The 26,692-nt window shown below is 38.7% G+C and overlaps 2 protein-coding genes across 3 annotated transcripts in view; one reads left to right on the top strand and one right to left on the bottom strand.

Moving 5' to 3' along the window:
- LOC127662135 (intersectin-2-like) overlaps positions 1-6,984 on the top strand; it is a 54,253-nt gene extending 47,269 nt beyond the window's left edge. For both annotated transcript variants that reach the window (XM_052153172.1, XM_052153171.1), the window contains 3 exons: positions 74-157; positions 239-412; positions 3,869-6,984. In XM_052153172.1, coding sequence (XP_052009132.1) covers positions 74-157; positions 239-412; positions 3,869-4,026 — 416 coding nt within the window. In that variant the 3' untranslated portion in view covers positions 4,027-6,984. The remainder of the gene's footprint in view (positions 1-73; positions 158-238; positions 413-3,868) is intronic.
- Positions 6,985-9,785: 2,801 nt separating this feature from the next.
- LOC127662136 (phosphatidate phosphatase LPIN1-like) overlaps positions 9,786-26,692 on the bottom strand; it is a 31,952-nt gene continuing 15,045 nt past the window's right edge. Inside the window, exons 6-21 of the mRNA XM_052153173.1 lie at positions 26,456-26,554; positions 23,187-23,316; positions 22,444-22,735; positions 21,715-21,808; positions 21,364-21,545; positions 21,173-21,266; positions 19,714-19,783; positions 18,730-18,822; positions 18,496-18,557; positions 18,244-18,382; positions 16,215-16,363; positions 15,859-15,945; positions 15,607-15,759; positions 13,622-13,736; positions 13,438-13,541; positions 9,786-12,871 (exon numbers count right to left, since the gene is read on the bottom strand). Coding sequence (XP_052009133.1) covers positions 12,712-12,871; positions 13,438-13,541; positions 13,622-13,736; positions 15,607-15,759; positions 15,859-15,945; positions 16,215-16,363; positions 18,244-18,382; positions 18,496-18,557; positions 18,730-18,822; positions 19,714-19,783; positions 21,173-21,266; positions 21,364-21,545; positions 21,715-21,808; positions 22,444-22,735; positions 23,187-23,316; positions 26,456-26,554 — 2,023 coding nt within the window. The 3' untranslated portion in view covers positions 9,786-12,711. The remainder of the gene's footprint in view (positions 12,872-13,437; positions 13,542-13,621; positions 13,737-15,606; positions 15,760-15,858; positions 15,946-16,214; positions 16,364-18,243; positions 18,383-18,495; positions 18,558-18,729; positions 18,823-19,713; positions 19,784-21,172; positions 21,267-21,363; positions 21,546-21,714; positions 21,809-22,443; positions 22,736-23,186; positions 23,317-26,455; positions 26,555-26,692) is intronic.

Raw genomic sequence — 26,692 nt, 5'->3', positions numbered from 1 at the left:
TGCTGTTTAAAAACATTTATGTACAAATATTGTAACTGTTTGTCTAATTTGTCTTTTCTGCTCCATTGTGTAGCTCGTTCATTGAAGGCAAATTCTACTGGTCGTCTGCTTGTCACCATCTTGGAGGCAACAGAGCTAAAGTCCTCCAAACCAAATGGTGAGTGATTTTGATAAAAATAAATACATAAAAATATTCCATTCATGTTTCTAGTATGATTAAAATGTATACTTTCTTTAGGAAAGTGTAATCCATACTGTGAAGTGACCATGGGCTCTCAGTGCTACACCTCTCGAACCATCAATGACACAATCAACCCCAAATGGAACTTTAATTGTCAGTTCCACATAAAGGACGTGTATCAAGATATCCTCTGCATTACCATTTGTGAGCGGGAGCAATTTTTCCCCGATGGTCAGTATACCAATAACATTTTGGGAGTATATACAGTTGAAGTCAGAAGTTTACATACACTTAAGTTGAAGTCATTAAAACTAAGTTTTTAACCACTCCACATTTAATATTGGCAAAATATAGTTTTGGACATCTACTTTGTGCATGACACAAGTAATTTTTCCAATAATTGTCTGCAGACAGATTGTTTCACTTTTAATTGACTAAATCACAATGCCATTGGGTCAGAAGTTTACATACACTAAGATAACTGTGCCTTTAAGCAGCTTGGAAAAATCCAGAAATTGATGTCAAGCCTTTAGACAATTAGCAATTAGATTCTGATTCTGTGTACTGAATTAGAGGTGTTCCTGTGAATGCATTTTAAGGCCGACCTTCAAATTCAGTGCGTCTTTGCTTGACATCATGGGAAAATCAAAACAAATCGGCCAAGACCTCAGAAAAAAAATTGTGGACCTCCACAAATCTGGTTCATCCTTGGGAGCAATTTCCAAATGCCTGAAGGTATCATGTTCATCTGTACAAACAATAGTACACAAGTGTTAACACCATGGGACCACGCAGCCATCATACCACTCGGGAGATGCATTCTGTCACCTAGAGATGAATGTAATTTGATGTGAAAAGTGCAATTTAACCAGAACCACAGCAAAGGACCTTGTGAAGATGCTGGAGGAAACAGGTAGACAATTATTAATATACACAGTAAAACAAGCCCTATATTGACATTATCTGAAAGGCTGCTCAGCAAGGAAGAAGCCACTGCTCCAAAACTGCCATAAAAAAGCCAGACTACAGTTTGTAACAGCTTTTTGGTGAAATTTCCTCTGGTTTGATGAAACAAAAATCAAACTGTTTGGCCATAATGAGCATCGTTATGTTTGGAGGAAAAAGGGTGAGGTTTGCAAGCCAAAGAACACCATCCCAACTGTGAAGCATGAGGGTGGCAGCATCATGCTGTGGGGATGCTTTGCTGCAGGAAGGACTGGTGCACTTCACAAAATAGATGGCATCATGCGGAAAGAAAGTTATGTATATATATATTGAAGCAACATCTCAAGATATCAGCCAGGAATTTAAAGCTCTGTCACAAATGGGTCTTCCAAATGACTCCAAGCATACCTTCAAAGTTTTAGCAAAATGGCTTAAGAACAATAAAGTCCAGTTATTGGAGTGGCCATCACAAAGCCTTGTCCTCATTTTCTGATAGAAAATTTGTGGGCAGAACTGAAAAAACATGTGACTACAGAGACCTACAAACCTAACTCGGTTTCACCGGTTCTGTCTGGAGGAATGGACCAACATTCCAGCAACTTATTGTGAAAAGCTTGTGAATGGCTACCCAAAATGTTTGACCCAAGTTAAATATTTTAAAGGCAATGCTACCAAATACTAACAAAGTTTATGGAAATGTCTGACCCACTGGGAATATGATGAAGGAAATAAAAGCATTAAATAAATCATTCTCTACTATTATTCGGACATTTCACATTCTTAAAATAAAGTAGTGATCTTAACTGACCAAAGACAGGGAATGTTTTCTACAATGTTTTCTGTCAGGAATCGTGAAAAACTGAGTTTAAATATATTTGGCTAACGTGTATGTAAACTTCTGACTTCAACTGTAAATGCAATAAGCTATGAGAGTCTGTGCGTTACAGTGATTTTACCACAGGTAAGAAATGTTTTAGGTATTAAACAAAAAAAAAGAGTGCGTAAAACTCCCTTAAGAGTAGTTCACCCAAAAATGAAAATCTGCTATTATTTACTCACTCTCATGTGATTCCAAATCCATAGAACTTCCTTTCTTCTGCGGAACATAAAATATTTTTTAAAGATTGACGCTAGTGCTGATTGCCATACAATAGCAGTTGATAGAATCTCACTTTAAAGCCTGAAAACCCAACAGTGCCTTAACAGAAGCCCTTGCGACATGTCATATTCCAAGTCTTCTGAAGGAATTAAATTACTCTGAATAATTACTTCCATTTCAGTCATTTCATCATACACTCTCGTATCAAATCACTGAGGCCATTTATATGCACACCAATGCGTCGATTACTCACAAAAATCAGATTATTTAAAAGATCAGACAAGAAATTTGTGTATACATGACATTTGAAATAATCATGTTATTCTCAGCTTTTGACATAAAACCACGAGGAGACATGTGCACAACACGGGCACACATTGGACAAGCCGGTAAGAACGCTGGCTAAAGTGTTTACATGCAAAGGGAAATTGGCGTAATGGGCAAAAATCTACCCCTGTCGATGGGTTTGTTGTTATGCTGTTTATGACCAAGTTCTCAGCTTAAGCATAATCTGTGTATGAACGTGCATGTAAATGTGCTTTGATCAACTGTACAGTATACAGAACCCAATTCAAATAGTTAGCTGACATGTCATTAAAGGGATGGTTTACACCAACGTGAAAATGCTCTTATCGTTTACGCACTCTCATGATATACCAGGTGTGTATGACTTTTTTTTTCACCAGAACAAATTTGAAGAAAAATATCTCCGCTCAGTAGGACATGAAAGTGCAAGTCAGCATTAACGTCATCCATACAACATCAGCTGTTAAATGAATGTCTTCTAAAGCGACACGATCACTTTTGGTGTGAAAGAGAAATATTTATGTACTTTTTTAAACTCTAAATCACGCTTCCATTTTGCAGCTTTACGCACGTGTGACATAATCGCTTTGACATTTGAAACACGTGAGAATTGAGGTATGTGTGTCACAGCGGAAGAGCAGCGCTGTTTACCAGTGAGTAGGAGGAACACTGTACAGTAGCTTGGTTGGTTTTGATCTGTATTTATCTGTTTCTTTACTCACAATGGTACGTTTGTGTGCTTATCCTTGATGTCTCAATCGAGTGGAGAAAGTGAGATTACGTCTGTATCATTGCAGCGTGAATACATTACACGAGACACTGCTTGGACTCCACCCTCTCGTGAAGCTTACCAGCATTTGATTATTGTTAAAAAGTACCTAAATATTTGTCGCACCAAAAGTGTATCACTTTAGAAGACATTAATTTAACAGCAGGTGTCGTATGGATGACGTTTATGCTAACTGTCTGTGATTTTTGGAGCTTCAAAAGAGAAATCTCCATTCACTTGCATTTTAAGGACCTTCTGAGCGAAGATATTTTTCTATTCGATTTTTGAGGGTAAATAATGAGAGTAAATAATGAGAGAATTTTCATTTTTGGGTGAACTATACATTTAAAATCTTATTCGTTCTTGCAGAACGTTATTCATTCTTGCATATTTCTTGAATAAACTTGATGGCCAAATGTGTAAAAAAGATTTTGTTTTTAATTAATTTTATACCATCTGAGAGACATGGAGAACTCGAAAATTAAAGTTAATAGTATTAAACAAAGCAATAAATGTACATTGTACAAAGTACATGGATAAAATCGACTCTCTCTCTTTCCCTTTATAGGCTTCTTGGGTCGCACGGAAGTTCCTGTGGCCACCATTAAGAAAGAGATTGAAAATAAAGGTCCGTCAACCAGGAGGCTGCTGCTTCATGAAGTTCCCACCGGGGAAGTTTGGGTTCAGCTTGACCTGCAGCTGTTTGACCACAAAGGCCACAAATGAGAACTTAACCACTAACTCTCAAGTTCTTCCATACTTGCCCTAGCCTTAAAATGCTCCCAGCAACTGTGGAACATACTAATGAATGTGTGACAGTTCGAAAGATGAGATAGCATTCACATTTATGACACGTTTTGCTTTTTGATTACATGACATTGGGCGGAAAAGGGAGAATTTGGGGGAATTTGAGGTTTTCTTGCCTAAATAATTTACCACTGGATATACAGATGTCTCTGGACTTTTTCTTTTCGTTCAACTATACTGTATTTTATCGCTGTGCTGAAAGCGATTTTTGTTAAAGGGATAATTTTTCCAAGAATTCAACTTTTGTCATCATTTATTTGACCTCATGTTGTTCCAAACCCTTATGACTTCCTTCTGTGGAAATCAAAAGATAATTGACAGAATGACATGATCTGTCGCCATTCACAAGATTTAATATCATAAATAGTGATTGAGTCTAACATGCTGCCTAATCTCTCCTTTTGTGTTTGTCAGAAGAATATCGGTTGGGTTTAGAACAACATGAGTTCAGATCACAGAATTGTCATTTTTGGGTGAATTATCCCTTTAATCAGAACTTGCCTAGGGATGAAGTTGATAAACTCCTTTGAACTTGAAGATCTTTGACAGTTTTTTATAAATTATCCCGTCTGCCTTACCTGCCAATTCTTCCATTAACTTCACCTTTGCAGAATTAAATTAAATATCTTTTGAAGTTCTTTTAGTCTGTGTAACACAAATTATCTTATTTCTGCAGAGCTTACTGCTAGTTTTATTTACAAAGGTACAAATGAGGTGATTCACCAGGAGTGATTTGTTAAAATTGTCATCACTGTTGATTTTGTGTGCTTGACTGTGTGTTATTTATGTTAATTTATGTAACTTGGACTATCTGCACATTTTACGCTGCCCAGTATATCTGGATTGCCATGAAGCATTCAGATAAAGTCTTAATATTGTATCTTTTTTGCAGAGCTGGTGAAGAATAGACATTTACACAAGAGAATGAGTCGCTGAGTTTGTTTTTAGGTTGTATTTGTTTTTGTTTTAAATATAAATGTAGTAATGCATTTAATGTTCTTCAAATGCTTCTAATATTGGATTGTAAAAAAAAAAAATAGATGAAAATTAGGTTTCAGATGCAAATTAGGGATGTCCTGATACCGATACTGGTACAGAAATCAGGTCTGATACTGTGCTGAAGTACTTGTAAAAATGTTCAGATACCAAAAACCAATACCATCTGATGTACAAATTATTATTAAATGGCAAAGGCTGTGATTTTATGGAATAACTTGATGGTTTGCATGAGCTGCACACTTCAAATGTGAGCGCTTGTGAATGTGTTCAGCTGATGTTGTACTGGTTGCTCATACCTTTTTACTGTGGTGTCCCTTTGGGCTCAAAAATATGATTGCACCTTTCTATTGTTTTTAGGCGTAAGGTGTGTAAGCGTCTGAACATGCGATTACATGTACAGGCCTCCATATTTTGGCCTGTAACAAGCTTTATTTGAACATATAATGGTGACCTAAACACCTATAAAAACGTGCCATTCATGAATTGTTAGACCAAAGTGTCATCCCACTTCCTGTGTCATAGAGTTATTCTGCATACATCATGAATATGTGGTCACGTGATGAAGGTGCTGTTTTACAACTATGAAGAAAGAACAATTTTAAAACACCGGCGTGGCACTATGAACAAGAAACTGGAAGCTTTCTCAGCAGCAGCAAAACACAAAAATCCCCTCATGTGCTAGACAAGTCACATGGGATGGGACATAATTCAGTCAATAATTTATAGATTACTTGTATGGTTTGAAAGGTTTTTATTTTGGTTTTTACTGTTAATTGTACAAATCACCATCATAGGAAATGAATCCTGTTGACATTGATCTAATTTATGTTTTAACAATTAAATGTTTAATATTATAACCTAATTATACTTAAAATATCCAGCTCAGAATTCCTTCTGGAACTCACAAGCTGCTTTGAATTAGTGTTGGATATCAGTGTGCTCTCTTTTGATTCTGTGGAAACATCAATTGGTTGGAATAGTAATGTAAATATACATAAATATCAATTGTATATTTTGTAAGATGTTCCCTGAAACTGTATTATTTTCATTGTGTTCACTTTGTTACAAGCAAGCAATGCATTATTTGACCATTCAATATTCTAGACTCGTCTAAAAAATTAAAAAAAAAAAAAAATGTATCTTTGGTTTCACAGATTCTTTTGAAGAAAAGCCATATTCCGGTGACAAAATAATTTCACTGGTCCTTGAATGAAAAGCAACTCAATACCGCCATCTTGTGGGCTGTTAGCATAATGTCCCTAAAATAAAGCGACACGCGTTCAGTAAAACACCAACGTTATACATTGTATTGATAGTAAAAAAATAAATAAATCCCTTATTAAATGTATTGTTTAAATGTTGTTAAATAAAAAGAAACATTGCTCAAATAATGTACTTTGAATGTACTTGTAGGCCTACTATAAAACTCAAATTAAATGTCAATTTCTTAAACAAGGTTTACAAATTTGCAAGAACTATCAGTTCACATTGGATGATGTGAGATTGTTTTTCATCAGCAGTTAAAATACAAGAAAGCTAAATATTGTTCTATGCTTTTAATGCTAACTCTAGTTCATATCAAATCTGACAAAAGTAAAACAAATTGTTCCTGCATCGACTTTTGTGCAAACTTGTGTAATTTAGAACCTAAAACAAAAGTCGACTCGGTTACTAACGTAACCTCGGTTCCCTGAGAGGAGGGAACGAGTATTGCGTAAGTAGCTTACGCTATGGGAAAACTCAGTTTCTCGAGAAATATTGAAGTCTTTATGTAAAACGCATTGCAGCTGCACAGCAGACAGTAATGAGCGAGGCAGCTCGGTCATTGGCTGTGCTGCGGCAACTGCTCGAACCAATGACGGGGCGACTCTGAACGCGCGACCATCGGCGTTCAGCGCACTCAGAGCCCGCCGAAATTAGCATAGCCAGGCTATATAATGGGCACCCCGTCATGCGAGTTTCTTTAGGTTCAATCGACTGAAGCGAACTGACCAAGCACAAGCACGGCAGCTTACGCAATACTCGTTCCCTCCTCTCAGGGAACCGAGGTTACGTTAGTAACCGAGTCGTTCCCTATCGAGAGCTCTCTCCTATTGCGTAAGTAGCTTACGCTATGGAAACACCCTGCAAAACGCCGTGCGTGCTGACTTCGCTCTATAAAGCCAGAGGCAGATGCCTGAGCCTTAAAGCAAAGTGATTATTCCACGAGCCGGCCAACGGCGAGCTATATAATGTGATAACACAGAGGGCCTTTGCCCCAAGGTGGGGCGCTCATTGTACAAACACAAGCACATGTCTTATGTACTGAGTTTTCTATGTACTGGTACGCATAAAAAATCCTCTAAGTCGGTCAGAGACGGACCTTATAAGGGATGAGACAATGCCCAGCATATACATACTCTATTCCATTCTATAGTCAGGCTGAATGTTGGAATGTAATGAGGGGACCTGTAGGTTATAAATCCTGATAAATGTCGAAGGCGAGGCCCAGCCTGCCGCCGCACAAATATCTTCAATGGGTATCCCACTCGACCACGCCCACGAGGAGGCCATGCTCCTCGTAGAGTGAGCTCTGACGCCTAAGGGGCATTGAAGGCCCTTGGCTTCATAAGCCAGCGCTATAGCATCCACTATCCAGCGCGATATTCTTTGCTTTGAAACTGCAAGACCTTTAGTGCGGCTGCCAAAGCATACGAATAATTGTTACGTCTGTCTGAACAGGGCAGAACGTTCCAAAAATATACTCTGAGGGCCCTGACCGGGCAGAGTAAATTAGCGTCGCTTTTGTCTGCTGGGGACGATAGCGCTGCCAGAGATATCACCTGTACTCTGAAGGGTGTAGAGAGCACTTTAGGAATATACCCGTGCTTTGGCCCAAGGACAACTCTGCAGTCGTTAGGTCCAAATTCCAGGCAAGCAGCGCTCGATGACAGCGCGTGCAGGTCGCCCACTCTCTTGACTGAAGCGAGTGCCAGCAAGAGCGCGGTTTTGAGCGAGAGCTGTTTAAAGTGCACGGTTCGGATAGGTTCGAACGGGGCACCCTTGAGTGTGTCCAGGACCGTGGCCAGGTCCCAGATCGGCACCGAGGGGGGGCGAGGAGGGTTCATCCTCCTAGCGCCTCTTAGGAAACGAATGATTAGATCGTTTTTCCCTAATGAATGTCCTTTATCAGGATTGTGTGACGCCGCTATGGCAGCCACATAGACTTTGAGCGTGGAGGGTGTGCGGCCCGCCTACAGCAGCTCCTGCAAAAAGGCGAGTACACTTGGTATCTCGCACGATTTGGGGTTCAAGCTCTTGGTATCACACCAGTCGCTGAACACTTTCCACTTTTGGGCATATAAGCACCTCGTAGAGGCGCTCGCGCCTCAGTGATGGTTCTCAAAACTCCACTGGGGAGGTTCTCGGGAACCCGTTGAGGGGCCATGCATGGAGGGCCCACAGATCGGGGCGGGGATGAAAAATCATCCCGTTGGCCTGCCTGAGGAGGTCTAGCCTCAACGGAATCGGCCATGGGGCAGATTGCATCATCTGCATCAGTTCTGGAAACCACGTCTGGTTTTTCCAGAGTGGGGCTACCAGGAGCACTGCACATTTCACTTCCCTGATCCGACTGATGACCTGAGGTAGCATCGCGATCGGGGGAAAAGCATACAAGGGGCGGCTCGGCCAGACCTGGGCCTTTTTGAAAAGAAAAGGGGGCAGTGCGCATTTTCCCTGGAGGCGAAGAGGTCGACCTCTGCCTCGCCAAGGGTTTGCCATAACCACTGAACCGTCAGGGGGTGGAGAGACCATTCCCCTGGGAGAACCTTGTCTCTGGACAGCATGTCCGCCCCCTGGCACATGCGCTGCTCTTAGCGAGCGCAGGTGGTGCTGTGACCATAGGATGAGCTCCCTGGCTATAGAGTGCAGGGAGCTCGACCTGAGTCCACCCTGGCGATTTATATACGAAACTACCGTCATGTTGTCTGTTCGGACCAGGACGTGTTCGTTTTTTAGGTACGGAAGCAGGGCTCTGAGAGCCAAGGCGACCGCTTTCATTTCCAGACAGTTTATGTGTAGGCGCTTTTCCGGGTTTGACCAAAAGCCGGAGACAGGCCTGCCCTCGTAAAGGGCCCCCCATCCTATTTTGGAGGCATCTGTCGTGATAATTTTTCTCCGTGTATTCACGCCCAAACTCACGCCAGTTTGATACCAGTTGATGGCTTTCCAGGGCGTCAGGGCTTTTATACAGCCATGATTCGCTCTGATCAAAAAGTGGCCCGAGCGCCACGGCGTGAGTGGGGACCACGGCTCTTGAGCCAGCGCTGGAGAGGACGCATGTGCAACAATCCTAGCTGGAGTACAGCTGATGCCGAGGCCATGAGACCGAGCATTCTTTGAAATCGTTTGGCCGGGCGTCGGCGCCGTTCTGAATGATGTTGCAAGGCGTCGAATAGAGAGCGCACGCTCTGATGAGAGGCGCTGTCATCTGCACTGAGTCTAGCACTATTCCCAGAAAAGAGATATTCTGGCTGGGGATAGCACGCTCTTTGCAAAATTGATTCTCAGACCCAGGCATTCTAGATGGCTGATAATCCAAGATCTGTGTGTCGTTAACTGATCCTCTGATTGTGCTATGATTAGCCAATCGTCGAGGTAATTCAGTATTCGCACTCCCCGCTGTCTCAGGGGAAAGTGCGGCGTCCATACATTTCGTGAATGTACGGGGGGCCAATGATAGGCCGAATGGTAGTACTGTGTACTGGTATGACTGTCCCTCGAAGGCGAATCTCAGAAAAGGCCTGTGATGAGGCGCTATCGGAATGTGAAAGTAAGCGTCTTTCAAATCCACTGATAGAAACCAATCCTCGGGATTGTTGAGTGCCGAGTGCAGGGGTGCGTGTGAGAGTACAGGCACGCGCGCTATCTCCGAGATGCTCGCAGCATGAGTCGGAGAGATGCTTGAAACTGTATGAACAGAGTTTTGTGGTGGGGGTGCATATATTGTAATAGGCACGCGCGCCACATTCATAAAGCTTCCCGCATTTAGCGGGGAGTTTCTTGGCTCGCGCATTGCATCTGTGATGCTTGCGGCATGAGATAGAGAGCTGTTTGGAACTGTATGGGCAGCGCTTATGGGTGGGGGTGCATATACTGTAGTAGGCACGCGCACCACTTCCATAAAATCTTCCGCTCGCGGTGGGGATTTCTTGGCTATGCATACAGTGTTTGTGTGTAGGGGTGCGTGCAGTACAGCAGGCACGCACGCTACATTTATAGTATTTCCCGTTTTTACTGGGGAAGTGTTTATAACTGTGGGAACAGTGCTTGTGTGTAGTGGTGCATACATGACAAAAGGCACACGATCTATATTTTTGGGACGTCCAGCCTGAACTGGGGAGGTATTTGGCACTGTTTGGACAGTATTGATATGTGGGAATGCGCACTTTAGTGTGGACATGTGAACCCTTAGTGACACAGGCAGAAAATGATTGTCATTTTACAGATATTTGGCATTTTTAAATATACACACAAGAGTAGTTTTTACATCTCTGCAATGAACATAATGAAACACAAACTCAACTGCCAAAGTCAACTTAGGCAACAAAATCTTTCACAGAAAGAATATAGAAACTCCATATAGACTGCAAACAAAACAAACGTTTTTGTAACTGAACATTTTAGCTGGAAACCTGTTGAGATCCCTTAGGATGAGTACCACATTCTTGTATTAGCTTTCATAGAATAAGACATTTTAATGAACTGGATAAGAGGCTAATAGTGTAAGACAATAGCTAGAACGTTTGATCTGATCATTCACAGTGTTGTAAGTTTGAAGCAGTCCTCTGTCATTATAATGTGAAAAGAGATCTGTATCACTAACCACCAAACAAATCAGAGATCAGTACAAATTGCATTTTCACATTGCACACATCTATACCACATACACTATATTTTCTTTGCAGAAAAATGACACGATTTATGCTAAAATACACAGTTCTTTTGAAATCGGCTAGTCCCTAGAGAGGACTGCCTTAACAACAAGGCCCTTCATCATTTAGGCATCCACATCAGTGCTTGTTTAATGTGCTCCTTGTTAACCATGGAAAACCACAGTAGAATATACTAAGTGTCACTTAGTTTGTTAAATAAAGTCATAGGAGCAACACATAGCGAGAGCATGTTTTCAATTTCTATTCATATCACACAAAACACTTATTCATTCACTAAAGACATACATTAATATATTCCAATATACAGTGCTTTAAAACACTATCCATTTCACCCTTTAATCAGACACAATTGAATCAATACGCACTATTGGGGAGATGTGTTGTGTTGGAAAAAGAGAGATTATTTCTTGAAATGAACATCCTTCTGCTTAACATAACATTCACTTGAGGACTTTGTCTAATAATGCTTATTTCAGATTATAATACAATGTATAGAAAATATTGTATGATGTGTTTTTATAAAAATGATTTTTATGATAAATATGATATGAATATGAAGGAAATAATACAGGTAGTGAATACTTCATGACCTGAGTGTTCTTTGCATTGCTATTTTGTTATGTTTTTGTTTGTCTTGAACATGCTGTATGGCTGACTATGATGTATGACAAAATCAGTTTTTGCATGATTAATAGTATATGACCTTCCGACAACTCCATCCGTGAAGCTGACTCACTCTCTGTCTTAAAAAAACCCCGACTTAAAACACATCTTTTCCACGAGCACTTAACCAGTCACTAAAAAATAAGAATTCTTGTTGCACAGTTCTGTTTTCCTCTTTTGTAAGTCGCTTCGGATAAAAGCATCTTCCAAATGAATAAATGTAAATTATGCTGGTCAGTGTTTTGTATCTTACATAAAATGCACACAAATAAACTAAGGAATGCAAAGTTTCCATGTAATAATAATAAGCATTAATCAAATAAGCATTGGGCAAAATGTAAAGTGCTGTCTACATGGTAAAAAAGTTGTCAAAGATATTTCACAATTAAGTAATATCCACTCACCTTAGTTGTGTTTTGTTCTTAAGGAAATGGAAAGACTAGTAAAGTAATTTAGATGTCAAAGAAACATTTAAACTGACAGTTAAAACTTTGATGTTATGAAAGGTCACTTTAAGTTTCAAAAGACTATCTGACTACAAGTCTGTAACACCTGAGAAATGCTAGTGTTGGCTTTATACCTACATCTGAGTTGTTTTTGAAGTATTATTTTTTTAATTTGTATATATTTTTAAATTAACGTTTTGAAGCTTTCAAATTTCTTGCTTCGTGATAACTGCTGAAGAACACAATATTATATGACAGCATAATGTAATTGTCTTGGTAATGAATAATGCATTTGACACTTTAAAATAATTGTAGTCATAAAAATAAAACAAATCCCTAAAATGAGCTGCATATTATATGCTAATAAATTCAGGCTTTTGTCAGTAAAACAAAACATTAGCACACTAAAATGATAATGTAGGAACAGGTGAAGGGCAGCATGCAGTCTGTAAAGTGCTATGTTGCTTGTGCGTAAAGGAATCCCTTATGGCAGTGCAGCATTTGAGCTGAGATTGTAGGTGAGGAATACCTAGACATGTTAGCTTTTGTGAATATGTCTTTCAGCTGCTTTTAGTTTGTTGATCCTGCTTGTCAACTTCCGGTAACTTCTCTCTCCAGAAAGTAAACTGACTGAAAGTGTCTGAACAGGGTAAGTCGGTGGTGTTTCCTCTGATCAAAGGAGGGAAGACATGGTCCACAACCTCACACAGGCGACCATACCTGTCAAACATAACAGAATGTTCAGACCACTTAATTACTGTCAAATTGTTCAAACACCAAATCAGGGAGTTTCCACATTTTGGGCAGGTAACAAAGGTTGCTTTAGGCAAGTTGGACATAGGACACATGTTTGAGCTGGAAAGATCAACATAGTACACATAATCCCATATTGTTCCAGGGGACCTGCCCCAACCTACCTAATGTGCAGTAAATTGCTTGTCTTGGCAAGCAAATGAAAACTTTTCAACTTTTAAAGTAAACATGAACTGAAAGTTGACACTCTTTACTTTCTTAATACACATTCCTGGTCTTATTGTGTACGATTTATCAGTGCACATTATCCCAAAGAAGAAAAAAGTTTCTAATCTTTTATCAAAATGTAATAATGGCTTCGTTCATAAACGTATTTTCCGTTGCCGTCATCAATCAAGCAATTATCAACATATAATCATGTCCCGCCCTTCGCTTTTTTCCTGTTAAATATCCTGTTGCACTCAAACATTACATCTGTTACATATAGGCAGTAAAATGGGTTGCGAATGCTGTTTCATATTGCGATCACTTACGATGATATGTTGGTCCTCGCATGTTCTTGAATGAGCTCTCCCTTAGGATTTACAGTAAATATTCTGTTCAAAGGCACTCCCACCTCTTTATATGAATAAACATCCTGAAGAAGAAAACGGTTCATTAGAGATATGCATGTATTGGAAAAAGATAATATTAGCAATTATTGCTGCTAGTACTTACTGTTGCCCTGTTTCCAAAAGCAGCATAGAAGGGCTCTGTGTTTGGATGGAACAAGTTTTTAATGTCCGTCAGACATTCGATTTTAAACTTCTCTGGCTTCTTCTCAATGACCTCCCTGAAGTTGTATAGGAAAAAAACACTCACCACATGGCATTTACACTATTTATTTGAAAGTATGTAACATTACTTTTAGGACTATTGTCAGGGTTTCCATACTTTTTAATTAATTAAATGTTTTTATTTATTTTATTATAATCTCTGCAAAATCCCATTCCCCTGGATAAGGATATATTTTTTTAATTGATTTTGATTCAGACTGATTTAAATCAAGCTAAATTAATTTCATAGAACTATTCACTCATCACTAATCACTACTATTCTACTCAACAGCATTATCTATCCAATGAAAGATTTTAGGGAGCATAACTAAAAAAATATATATTCACAAAAGAAATAAAACTTTGACAAAAAAAAAAAAAAAGAAGAAGAAATACAAATTAAAATCAACAGGATTTAAATAATTTCTATGTATTTTCTAAAACACAAAGTTAAAATTCCTTGATATTTCCAGGTTCCTTTATGACTCAGTACACTTGACATTGCATGCTAATGCATATGGGGAGTGTCCTTCCACACAACCTAGTTGAAACCTCTCTAAAATAATGCCATTATTCTAATATTGGCTATGGTGTTTGAGCCCTGCCCTTATAGGCGCAAAGCTGTCTGCTATAATAGAAGGTGCACAAACATCCTTACAAAGCAATTGTATATTGTGTGAAATGTAAATAAATGTGTGTGTGTGTGTGTGTGTGTGTGTGTGTATGTATGTATATATATATATATATATATATATATATATATATATATATATATAAGGTTGAGCAGGATGAATTTCAAAGTTTGTGGTCAGTGGATGATGCTACCACCCCCTCCCCGCCTGATGCAGCGAGAGACATGACATCGTCGTCAGAACCGCCAAACGAGACAAGGCCGTGCGTTCCTGTGGAGGGCCAGAGCTTGGCATAGACACATTGCATGGAGATTGAGGGGCTCAATTTATGTGTTAAAGCACACTCAACCAAAGGCATGGCCTCCTCATGGGCATGGACAAACGGCGTGTCTTTACACCAGGATGGTCTTCTCAAAACACATTCGCAAGGTTTTACAACCTAGATGTAACATCCTCTCGCTTGCTATTTTGTTTGCCAAATATATACTTAAGCCCCTCCCCTTAAGTACGGGCTCCCCATCAGTTTACACAACCGACTGCATTCAGGCCGTTGTAATTTACCATAAAGTCACAAGCACTTTCATTATAAATAAAGTCCCCGATTGGGTTTGTGAAGGGGTTATTTCATACTATATGACTATAGTTCATATATTTATTCTGATTGCTCCCAACATGAGGGTCACTCACTTGTGGCATACTCATGTCGGTCGTCCTACCGTGGGATTGTGTGTCATGTTTCCTCTCTGGAAGGTTATGTTGTGTAGTGCGGTGTGATGAGAGTCTGTTCCCCATATGCGTTAGCACACAATGCGAATGTCTCGGTTATGTATGTAACCTTGTTTCCCTGAGACGAAGGGAACGAGACATTGCGAATGCTGGCCACCCTACAAGACTCGAGTTCTTCTGAGGTGCGTGCGACGTGCTCCTTGTCCCTCAGTCAGAAAATTCAGAGGAATGGTATTTGTGCACCTGCTTTTATAGTGGACAGCATTGCCCCTAAACAGACAGGGCTCAGACACCATAGCCAATATTACAATACTAACGTTACTGAAGAGAGATTTCAACTAGGTCATGTGAAAGGACAACTCCCCATATGCGTTAGCACGCATGTCTTGTTCCATTTGTCTCAGGGAACCGAGGTAACTTTACATAACCGAGACATTTTCCGTGACTGTGGGAAACCTGTATTGTGTTTTATGTAAGTCTTTTTGGACATCTGTATTGTAAACCTCTTTGGACATGAGTGTGTTCAAACCTGTGAAATGCAGAGAACAGACTGCTGGGACTTAGCAGTACAGGTCCCATAGGTAGCATGGTGCCTCTTTCATTAACCCAGTGCAAATAACCCCTTGTCATATCAGCCATCCCTATTGCCCGTGCTGAACAGTACATAAACTTGTAGCCATTCCTGTTGGACAATAAATTAAATATTAGGTATTTTAAAATGGTCTAAAAAATGCTTGCATTTAACAAATATGATTTGTTCTGTGTGTTGTATGTGACTTACTGGCTGACTCTGTGGTAGAGTCGGGCAATGCCCTGATGAGTCCAGTCTTTGCCCAGAGTTGGCAAAATGTGTCCCAGGGTGTCAGATCTGACAGAGATAGAAGTAACGATTTAGACTTCCTAGCTGTGTGCTTTCAACGTAACTTCATTCAATATCTTTTTTAAGTTTTTTCAACATATTTGACAGTTGTGTCGCGGCAGTAGCCTCAAATTTATTTTGACAGCTTGTCAAGTTAAAAATTACTTTTATACTTGCATCTCGACAACTGTGTTTAGTTATATTCCTCATGCCTCGTCTAGCTTTTGTAAACGTAAGAACACGTTCAGACTGAATGGCCTCTTGTAGTGTAGTCTCACCTTGTGATGGTGCCATCAATGTCGGAAATCACTATCTTGTCATCCCAGCTCCACAAATAAATGGTGCCCTCACAGCGGCAGGTGCCCTGATACTGGGTGGTGACACTGAAGACCACATCATTAGGGCCATCTTTTAGATTCAGACTGGCCTGAGAATAGAATAACATGGTTCTAGCATGTGATTCTCATTGATAGATTGACTAATCAAGCTTGTTACAAAACAGTGTTTAAAACAAACATTTCAACCTTTGAAAGTAATTATCTTTAGCATAGTGATCATAAACACTGATCTGTAGTTTGGGTTGTATGCAGGGCTCCATCCCTCTTGTTTAAAGAAACTAAAAAAGTATCCCCCTTGTAAATCCACCATCCACCCATACATCCCCTTTGAAACAATTGTGTCATGTATCATTTAGAATCATGCAAATACAATATTTTAATTCTCTATGTATTATAAATAACAGACTTGGGTGATTAGCCGATCAGAATTGAATATTCCCAAGAGCTGTGTAGATTCAGGCATGTTCGAGATGGGGGGCATGGGTAGCTCAGTGAGTATTGACGCTGACTACCACTCATGGAGTTGCGAGTTCGAATCCAGGTTGTGCTGAGTGAATTCAGCCAGGTCTCCTAAGCAACCAAATTGGCCCAGTTGCTAGGGAGGATAGTGTCACATGGGGTAATCTCCTCGTGGTCGTGACTTGTGGTTCTCGCTCTCAGTGGGGTGCGTGGTAAGATGTGCATGGATCACGGAGAGTAGCATGAGCCTCCACATGCTGTGAGTCTCTGCGGTATCATGCACAGCAAGCCATTATATATCGGATAAGATGTGCGGATTGACTGTCTCAGAAAGAGAGGCAACTGGGACTTATCCTCTGCCACCCTAATTGAGGTGAATAACTGTGCCACCACGAGGACCTAGTGTTGCGGAGGCACTATTCATAATAATCTCCTGAGTGGGGATTCCGAAAGAAATCCTCACTGATCAGGGCACTACGTTCATATCACATACTCGACACGAGCTGTATGAATTATTGTGTATTAAATCAATTTAAAAAGGGGATTAAAAAAAATAAATGTTTGAGATGGATATTCTGCCAATGTTATGCTTAATTTGCACAATCTAGCAACCATGAGCATGCAAGCTCCCTCGTCACTGTGAAAAGGCGCTGAAGTTTTCAAAACACACCTTCAAAAAATGGCCAAGAGAACAGTTCAGAACAGTATGACATTCTTAAAAAAAAGAAGAAAACTGAAGGTAAGATATTGCTGTGACTATTGTTTAAGATATGGGATGGGAAGTTTAGTTTATTTTATATAAATTTAAAATCTGAAAACAACCACTAGACAACGTTCTGTATAAGTTATTTTTAGGTTGACACACTAAAACCTCCCTGCAACATTATGGGAACGTATGTTTATCATTATAAAAATAATTGATCTAAAAAGATATTCCTAGAATGTTAGGAATTGGTTCCCCCAAAAAATAATCAAATGAGAATAGGACTCCAGCCAAGTCTCCTAAGCAACCAAATTGGTCTATTTGCTTGGGAGGGTAGAGTCACATGGGGTAACCTCCTCGTGGTCGCACTTAGTGGTTCTCGCTCGCGTGCGTGCGGCGCGTGGGCGCATGAGCCTCCACATGCTGGGAGTCTCCACGGTGTCATGCACAAAGAGCCACGTGATAAGATGTGCGGATTGACTGTCTCAGATTCGGAGGCAACTGAGACTTGTCCTCCGCCACCCGGATTGAGGTGAGTAACGTGTCACCACGAGGACCTACTAAGTAGTGGAAATAATTGGGCATTCCATATTGAGAGAAAAGGGGATAAGAAAAAGTGAACCCATGAATATTTCTCTAAATGTGCACCGTTCTGAAATAAACATTCATAATGCAGTAACATTTCTAATATAAAACAGTAGTGAACTTTCGAAGCTGAAGTATTACACCTTTTATGTAACCCAACCATTCCTCTTGATATTGTTTTACAAATCGACCACTGGTTGTATGGAAAACTGAGATTCTCACTAGCTGTTCTGATGACAAACGTAGAGTCTTCCTGTAGTAGTGGCCACCAGAGCTGAGAAGAGCTTCAGGCTGGTTGCTCACAGGATTCTGCTTAGAAGCTCCACAGTCATCTTCACTGGATGATGATTCATTCTTGAAACTGTTAAAATACCACCAGCCAATCCACATTTAAACAAAATACTGGATACTCGTACATCTACATTCTTTACAAGAACAATGAAAATCTGTTACACTGGGTTTGATTTTTTTTACCTGCCAATAGAGTCTGTTCTTATAACCTGCTCTCCACTCTCAATCTGGTCTGATGCTGATTCCTGTTGCAGTAAAACTAACTCAGCAACTTGATTTGCATGCTTATGTACATAAAGCACTATTGTAAATGTTTGCATATAAATACGCTGTAAGCAAACAGAGTCTGTGGCTAAATCAAAAATGTTATCTATAAATAAATTCACAAGGATTCACAATGTAACAAAGCAAACATACCGACTTGGAGCTGCTATTCCTGCCCCTCCATGAAAACCACCAGCGTCCTCCTTTCTTGGCCATCTTCTCCTTCATAATGTTCTCCACCGTGGCCTGGAGCAAACGCACAGAGCCCCTGATACTCAAAACTCTAAAACTAAATGATAGGATGACTGTGACTGAACGCATGCAGAGTCATGCAGCTGATAAATCAAGAGAAAAACACAAAGACGTACAGGACTAGAGCCGAACATGCTAGGAAAACAGTATGTGAAGAAACCAAGAGCAGAGTAGACGTAACTCAGAAAGGAATACTTAGCGCAATGGCGCACAATGGGATGGGATGAGGGGAGAGCAATTAAAAAAACAAGAAGAGAAAACGGGAGGGAAGAGAAAAATTTAAATTCCCCAGAGTGTCATGAGAGCTGGGGTGCAGTACACAAAAGGACTGTAAAAGCCATGAAACACTCGCTGGTAGAAGACAAATGATGCAGAAACAAAACAGCATCTTCTACCACTTAGATGTATTTCATAATTTACCTAAAACTATTATTTTAATATGGTAATAACAATACAGTGTCCAACATAGAGACACATTCATTGGATGATACAGTGTAAATACTGGGGATGTGGCTTATGCATGATTTGAAGAACAGTTTATGTGCAATAGTGATTTTTATTAATTTGATCATGTTGGACAATGCTGTTTCAAGGTGAAAATGTGCTGTGTTTTAACCCACCAGCAGGGGTCACATGATTGATACGCATGATAACATTGCACAGTACAAAATGCTGTTTACTGACAGAACCACAGAAGTCACCTCATGGAAAAGTCTTAAATTCACAAATCTTTGTATTTATGTTTTTTTTTTTTTACATTGGTTTATTAGATACATCACTGAGCAACCAATGTATATGCTTTTTAATATTTATGATGTCACAATATCAATGATGGTTTAATAACTTAAGACCTATATGTATTTTTGTTGTTTAAAAAGTCCTTACCTTTGGCAAGGGCTTCTGGAAAACCTGCATTGCCAGTACAATAGGAGCAGCTGTGGTCCAGTTATAATACCTTGATGGAAAAAATGTGAAGCACCAACACCAACCATCTTTATTAATAACACATTATTTACCTAATCATATGTATTAATTACCATTTGTAAAGGTGTCTTTACACAGCCAAGTTAAGCCTGCTCAAAATTCTGTGTAAAGATGCAAAAGCCAGACTAAATTAAGCCTGCACTGACCCACCTCAGACCCTCGTATCAAAGGCAGTTCTGATGCTGCTTTGGTTCTATGTAATGAAATGCAGCATCAGAGCAGCCTTGAACTTTGTTGTTGTCATAACAGAGCATATATTTCTAAATGTATTTCCATATTTAAAAGTAACATCATATTTTGATTCATGCATTCATGTAGTAAAGGCATTTATGCCTTCTCTAAGCAGCATTAAACAGTCTATATAAATACAACTAAATGCCACTTCAGATGCAGATTCTGAGCTACCTTTGCGGTGTAAAGATGGCTTAAAGGGTTAGTTCCCCAAAAGTGAAAATGTACTCATCATTTACTCACCCTCATGCCATCTAAGATGTGCATGACTTTTGTTCTTCTGCAGAACACAAATGAAGATTTTTAGAAGAATATCTCAGTTCTGTTGGTCCATTCAGTGCAAATGAATGGTGGCCAGGATTTTGAGGCTCCAAAAATCAGATCAAGTCAACCAGGGACAAACTGGGAAGAGAAATCGGCCTGGGATTGTACATGGAAACTGGGCCAAAACCTTCATCATATTGCCATTTTGTGGCCATTTTCAGCTTCTCACGGCCCATTCGGCCCTGTTTCACAACCGGACCTTCGGGAAAAGTCCCGGTTCTCCTGATGGCCAGCATTAACTTAAGCCATCAAACTCCAATGGTTATATCAAGGTCTTCTGAAGTGCTCCAGTTGTTTTTGGGTGAGAACAGACCAAAATATAACTCCTTTTTCACTGTACATCTTGCGCTAATTTAACACTCTTCGCATGCGTCAAGCGCTGAGAAGTGTAGTCGAGCTTGAAATCGTGATTGTTTCTAGAGTATGCAATGGCAAGATATACAGTGAAACAGGAGTTCTATTTTGGTCTGTTCTCACCCAAACCCAACAGGAACAGTCCAGAAGACATTGATTTAACCACTGGAGGTTTATGGATTACCCTAATGCTTACTGTATTTCCTTTTTGGAGCTTCAAAGGCCTGGCCATCATTTACTTGCATTGTATTGACCTTCAGAGCAGAGATATTCTTCTAAATATCTGGGATGACATGAATGTGTGTAAATGATGAGAGAATTTTCATTTTTGTGTGAACTATCCCTTTAAGAATTACATTATTTCTAAATATTAAAATTCTAAACTTGGGCTTCTTTGAAAATGATTTAGTGAATAATATGCCATTTGTATTATGGGACGTTCATCACATACTTGGGTCCAATCTTTACAACCAGGTTGGGATCATCAATAATAGATGGATTATCTGCAAACTCCTGATAGGATATTGCTCGTTCCTCAAATTCCTCTGTGAAATAAATATTGTTAAGACTTTAATGACTTAAAGTCACAAAAAACGTAACAATAATACAACAAAATAAACAATACATCACATACTATTTTACCTCTAGTGATCTCCCTGTTTTCTGACAGTCCTCCGCACAGAGAGATGGCAATATTAGGCAAGTCTCCTAACTGATCTGAAAAGCTGTCCACTCCGCTGTCTATTCCACTGCTGCCCACTGACTGAGGGGATTGATTGGCACTCCTCGGATCTATCCCGCTGCTCAATGCAGTTGCTTCCTCACTGAACAAATTGAAAAAACTACATTTTAAACTACAATCACTACAGCTTGGTAAAAAAATGAATTAAGTGAATGGCTAGAGGACTAAAATTAAATTTTATGAGCAAGAAAGAAAGATGTTGTTCAGAGTGTTGTTCACGAAAAGTTAAACTTTTAAGCAGTGCAATTTACCTCTTTGGAAAGTACAGGGCTGCCACCTCAGGTTCCAACTCTATGATGTCATCCAGGTATATCCCATCTGATCCAAGATGCTGGCTCCTTTTGTCTTGGAATTAATTTTTATTAATACTCAAAATGTAGTACAAAAAAGTAGTGAACATTTAAAAAAATACATGTATACTATATATTGTTAATCTATAAACATAACAATAACAATTAGCATGAAACATTTTAACATGAAGTTCGACTGTGCATTATATTGTATGTTCTAATTCTGAAGTTTTAAATATACAAATGTTAAATATACATGAAATATGTTTAAGCAACACTATAAATTCAGTCCATGCATAATGCAGGAGATGGTTTTGGTTAACAAAATGTAGTAATCTTGGATAATATTAATTTTGACATATAATAATACATGTTTTAAAATCAAAAGCTATATTTGTTAACATTAGATAATGCACAATAAACTACAGTAACATGAACTAACAATTAACAATTGTATTTGTATTCACTAACATGAACTAAGATTAATACATGCTGTAAAAAATATAATTTTCATTGTTCATCGTGCCTAATGCATTAACTAATGTTAACAAATGGAACCTTATTGTAAAGTGTTACTTATAATTTTTGTGTTATATTGTGTGACACGGTAGCATTAAATTTTCTAAACTTTCTTTCTGTTTAAATGACAACCTTGTTTACATTAAAAGCAACAAAACCATTACTCTCTACCTTTCCTCTTGGATGGAGAGTCAGTGTTGCTAATGGCATGAGCTCCAGGACCGTGGCAGCCCTCCTCTAGTTCTGGGATTATATGAGCGGCTGCACTGATAGCCTCCACTTCTACAGCAGGTGCAGATGCCCTCTCTCCAGCCCTGAGATCTGGCACATAAAAATGGAGATCACTGTCCTGACACTCCACCATCCCACCTCTAGTGATGGCTCTAAAGTGTGTGCTGGCAGATGGTGGGATTGACCCTGGAGTTACCAGCATGGGCTCTGACATGGGTTGCAGGAATGAAGGCTGAGGAATGAAAAAGACCTGGGGTGATATTTCTATAAAAATAATTGGGTTCTTGGCTTATAACTCATGGATTTTTCATTACAAATCAAGACAGCTCTCTTTCTTTTGTAATAGATTGAACTATTTCAGATTTGTTAGGGGCCATTCACATATGACACGTTCTTGTATCTGACTGCACTGGATTGTTTTTGTTTTATTGTTTTTCTATTTAAACCTATTAAACTAACTTCTTTGACAGGAGCCATGTGTCCCGCACTTTTCAGCATCTCATGCCATTAGTGCCATGTTTTTGAGGAGCAGAGACAAATTAAAAACTTGTAAAAACACATCTGCAATATGTTCCATTCTGTTGCACATTGTCTAGCTTTTTTTATACGTAAAAAAAAAAATCCCCTTTTTATGCGATACACTGAGCATGGTGCTTTTCTGACCTGGCTGGTGATTACTGTACCTTGGCAGCATGAGGCAGCTCTCCCCATGTCCATAGCATCTTAGGGTTGTCTGATTTCCCTTCAGCCCTCTGACCGGCCAGTAGCTCCGAGTCACTCTTAGGTGTTGAGGGCAAGGAGTCATTTGGACTGCTTTAGGGAGGAAAGAGAGAAGGAGAAATTGAGAAATATTTGAATTAATATTAGGATAGGATGTATGTGGCTGTTAAAAAATAAAATTTATTAATGTATTTTTCAACTTTTCATTCCTTATCCGTCTTGGTAAATAGCTTGTCATTAAATTGGAAAATATTTGAAAATTGGTTAGTTCTTTGAGATCCCAGATAGCAAACAAGGATTGTAAGAATGTTGGCATTGAATCAATGTTAGATGTTATCTGGTGTTTACTCAACATCATATTTGTTGAAACAACTATACAATTTCAACAAAAATTCAATGTTAACCTTGTTGAATCAACGTTGCATTCTGATGTTGATTCCACATCACTTTTGCACCCTGCGTTAATATTAAAACAACATTGAAATTCCTACAAATAATCAGTATTTACATAATTGAATCACTGTTCAAATGTGATGTTGATTCTACATCACTTTTGTCTAAATAACATTGAAATAAATAACTAATAATAAACGTAATTTAATCCATGTTATAATCTGATGTTGATTCTATATCACTTTTGTTTAAATAACATATAAATAAATAACTAATAATAAACGTAATTTAATCCATGTTAGAATCTGATGTTAATACTACATTATTTTTATTGAAACAATGTTAAAAAATGTAAAAAAGATTCAAGAAATTTGCTGAAAAACTATTATATAAATAAAAACAACTTTCATATAGTTTCTAGAGTTTATTTATCTTCACAAAAGTAATAATAGTAAAAGATTATAATTTAAAAAAAGGGGTTGTAGCTGGAGGCACCGGAGGAACTGGTCCCACTCTCACTTGCATCTAAAACAGAACAGATCAAAAACAGTATAAACCAATGGAACAGAATAATAATCTTAATTGTGGAAAATTTGTTTGTACAGTCCTGCAGTTTCATGTTTTGAAAAAATGATCATGTAATCTAGTCTAGTCTGCACATTTTGGATTTCTCCCTTATCAAACACTTGAGTTAACTCGTTAGTAGAGACACCATGATCTGAACTGGGTTTGTCAAAATAAAATAAAAAATCCATAATGCGCATTTTGTGGGAACAGACCAATACGACGAGGCTACAACTGTTATTAGTAATTTATTTTCAGCCTCATTCTATTAATTCGTTTTAAACATTTGATTGTTACATGCAGTACATGTTGTTCAGTTTGTCTTGTAATAGTAAGAGTTTTTTGTAAGAGCTGTTGATTAAAAGTTGCATTAATCACTCAATAGTTGATTATTAATTATATTAATTACTAGATTAGTCGATTAACAAAATAATCGTTAGTTGCAGCCCAGCATGAAGTTCTTTTGGTAGAAAATAATGAGAAAAGGAATGCTGGAATTCTCTTAAAGTTGGCTTGCTCACCTAGCAACACCAAGCCACCACATAATTCTGGTATTTAACATTAATTCACACAGTGCTGGGCATAAACAAATGTAAAAATAAATAAATTGTAATACACTTTTAATCCTTTCCTTACCTGATAAAACTGCAAGGATGTGATGTCCTGGTTGGTCCTTTCTATATCCCAGATGATCATATGGTCGACTACAGATCAATGTGTATTCAATGTCACTCCATCATGGGGTGCTTCTCATTTCTTTAATTGTGCATCCTTTTTTTTTCTTTGTCTTTGTCTTTTCTTTTCTCTCTCTCTCTCTCTCTATATATATATATATATATTTTTTTTTTCTTTTCGTAACTCCCTCTGACGATGCAAGGAATGAAAACAAGGATGCTCTGCAAGTGCAGAATCAAAGAATTAAATCAAAGCACTTGATGTATAAAATAGCATCCTTGCTTACTCAAGTGTCACTTCTAAGTGCTATCAATCAGTAATGCACAGAATACTACCACTGTGCTTTAAGGTATCTGCCATAATTATTAACTGATCTTTATTAAACAAGATGCACATTTCAAGAGAGTGAAAATGTTTCTTCAAAGACTTTTAGCACTTTTTAAATTAATATACTTAATTACTGTTAGTAACAGAAAATAAAAACAAGCCAGCAAAACAGTGGGACAGAGAAATAATAACACCACAGTTGTTGCTTGAGAATTCATGTAAGTGTGTTAGGTGTTTCAACAAACAAGACTTCTTTGTAGGATGCACCTAAGTTTTCTCACTAACGCGAAAGCATCATTTATGCTGCATCCAAGTATCCCATACTTCCCTACTACACACTATAGTATGCCAAACATAGTATGCCAATGGAGTAGTATGTCCGAATCCTCAGTATTCTTAAAATTGTAGGGGTGAAATACCTGGATGTCTTACTGTTCTGAAGATTCTGAAGCGTGCACCCACTGGACAATTTACGATTTTATAATCCCTCGGATTTAAAAGAATGGTGAACTGTGAGTCAGATAGCTCTTCTCAACTGTAAGTGATATATACTGTATATATCTCTATCTCTTCTTGGGATGTGGGCTTCTATATCTTCGTGTGTACACACTGGTGGCCTCGCATGTCCAGGAGCAGAACGGGGATTGTACCGCCCAAATTAAATGGGAGCCGGACCCCCAGACCCTTGTTCTTTGTGCTGAAATGGTGCTTGTTTAACAAAATCAGAGCAGATTCACGGTCGTTGTTCTTATATTATCTATTCAGGTCACGGGTCAATCCCCACGTCTTCAGATAATGTATGTCCGGAATCTATTCATGCAACTCACATGCATACCTAAAGAACATACTATTTTACTGGCTGAGAAGTGCATCCTTCATCAAATATAGTACATACTGTGACAGAACGTGATTTCGGAAACATTAGGTTATTGAGAAGCATACAGGACCTCATAGTCATCAATTAGAAATGTATATTAGTTCTAACTGCCACCAACTTATGCTGTTGGCTTTCATCAAAATGTAATTATTGATCCAACAAACTTTTAACACTGAAATTTCGATCTCAACAAAACTGATGATTCGGATGAAAAATCAACATTGAATCAACGTCAACTTGCTATCTGGGATGTAAGGCTTTTTAAAATCTTAAATTAAGCCTTGTACTTTTGCTACAAATTAAATTACATTTTTAAAAAAAATACACATAGCTTGTAATATTTCAAGAAAAGGTTTTGAAGAGCATAGGTGTAGCAATGATGAATGCAGTAATTACCTGTGTGTTGACTGGAACATGGTTATCTGATGGGGACAGGAGATGGATAATCCTGCACTGGTGGGAATGGGTAAGGAGCATGTCTTCGCCAACCCAGTGCTATGGGTCATTAAACAAAGCTTTAGATTCAAATGTCCATTATTTTAGTCTCAAACAGAACCTATCTTTTTTAGTGGAATAGGGGGGCAGTATTTGGAAGAAATAAGTTACTTTTTAAAAAGGTCTTCCTGTTATTTC

The sequence above is a fragment of the Xyrauchen texanus genome, chromosome 22 (assembly GCF_025860055.1).
Source record: "Xyrauchen texanus isolate HMW12.3.18 chromosome 22, RBS_HiC_50CHRs, whole genome shotgun sequence".
Classification (NCBI taxonomy): Eukaryota; Metazoa; Chordata; class Actinopteri; order Cypriniformes; family Catostomidae; genus Xyrauchen; species Xyrauchen texanus.
Note: the sequence above shows the minus strand (reverse complement) of the source record. Positions and strands in the feature narration are given on the sequence as shown.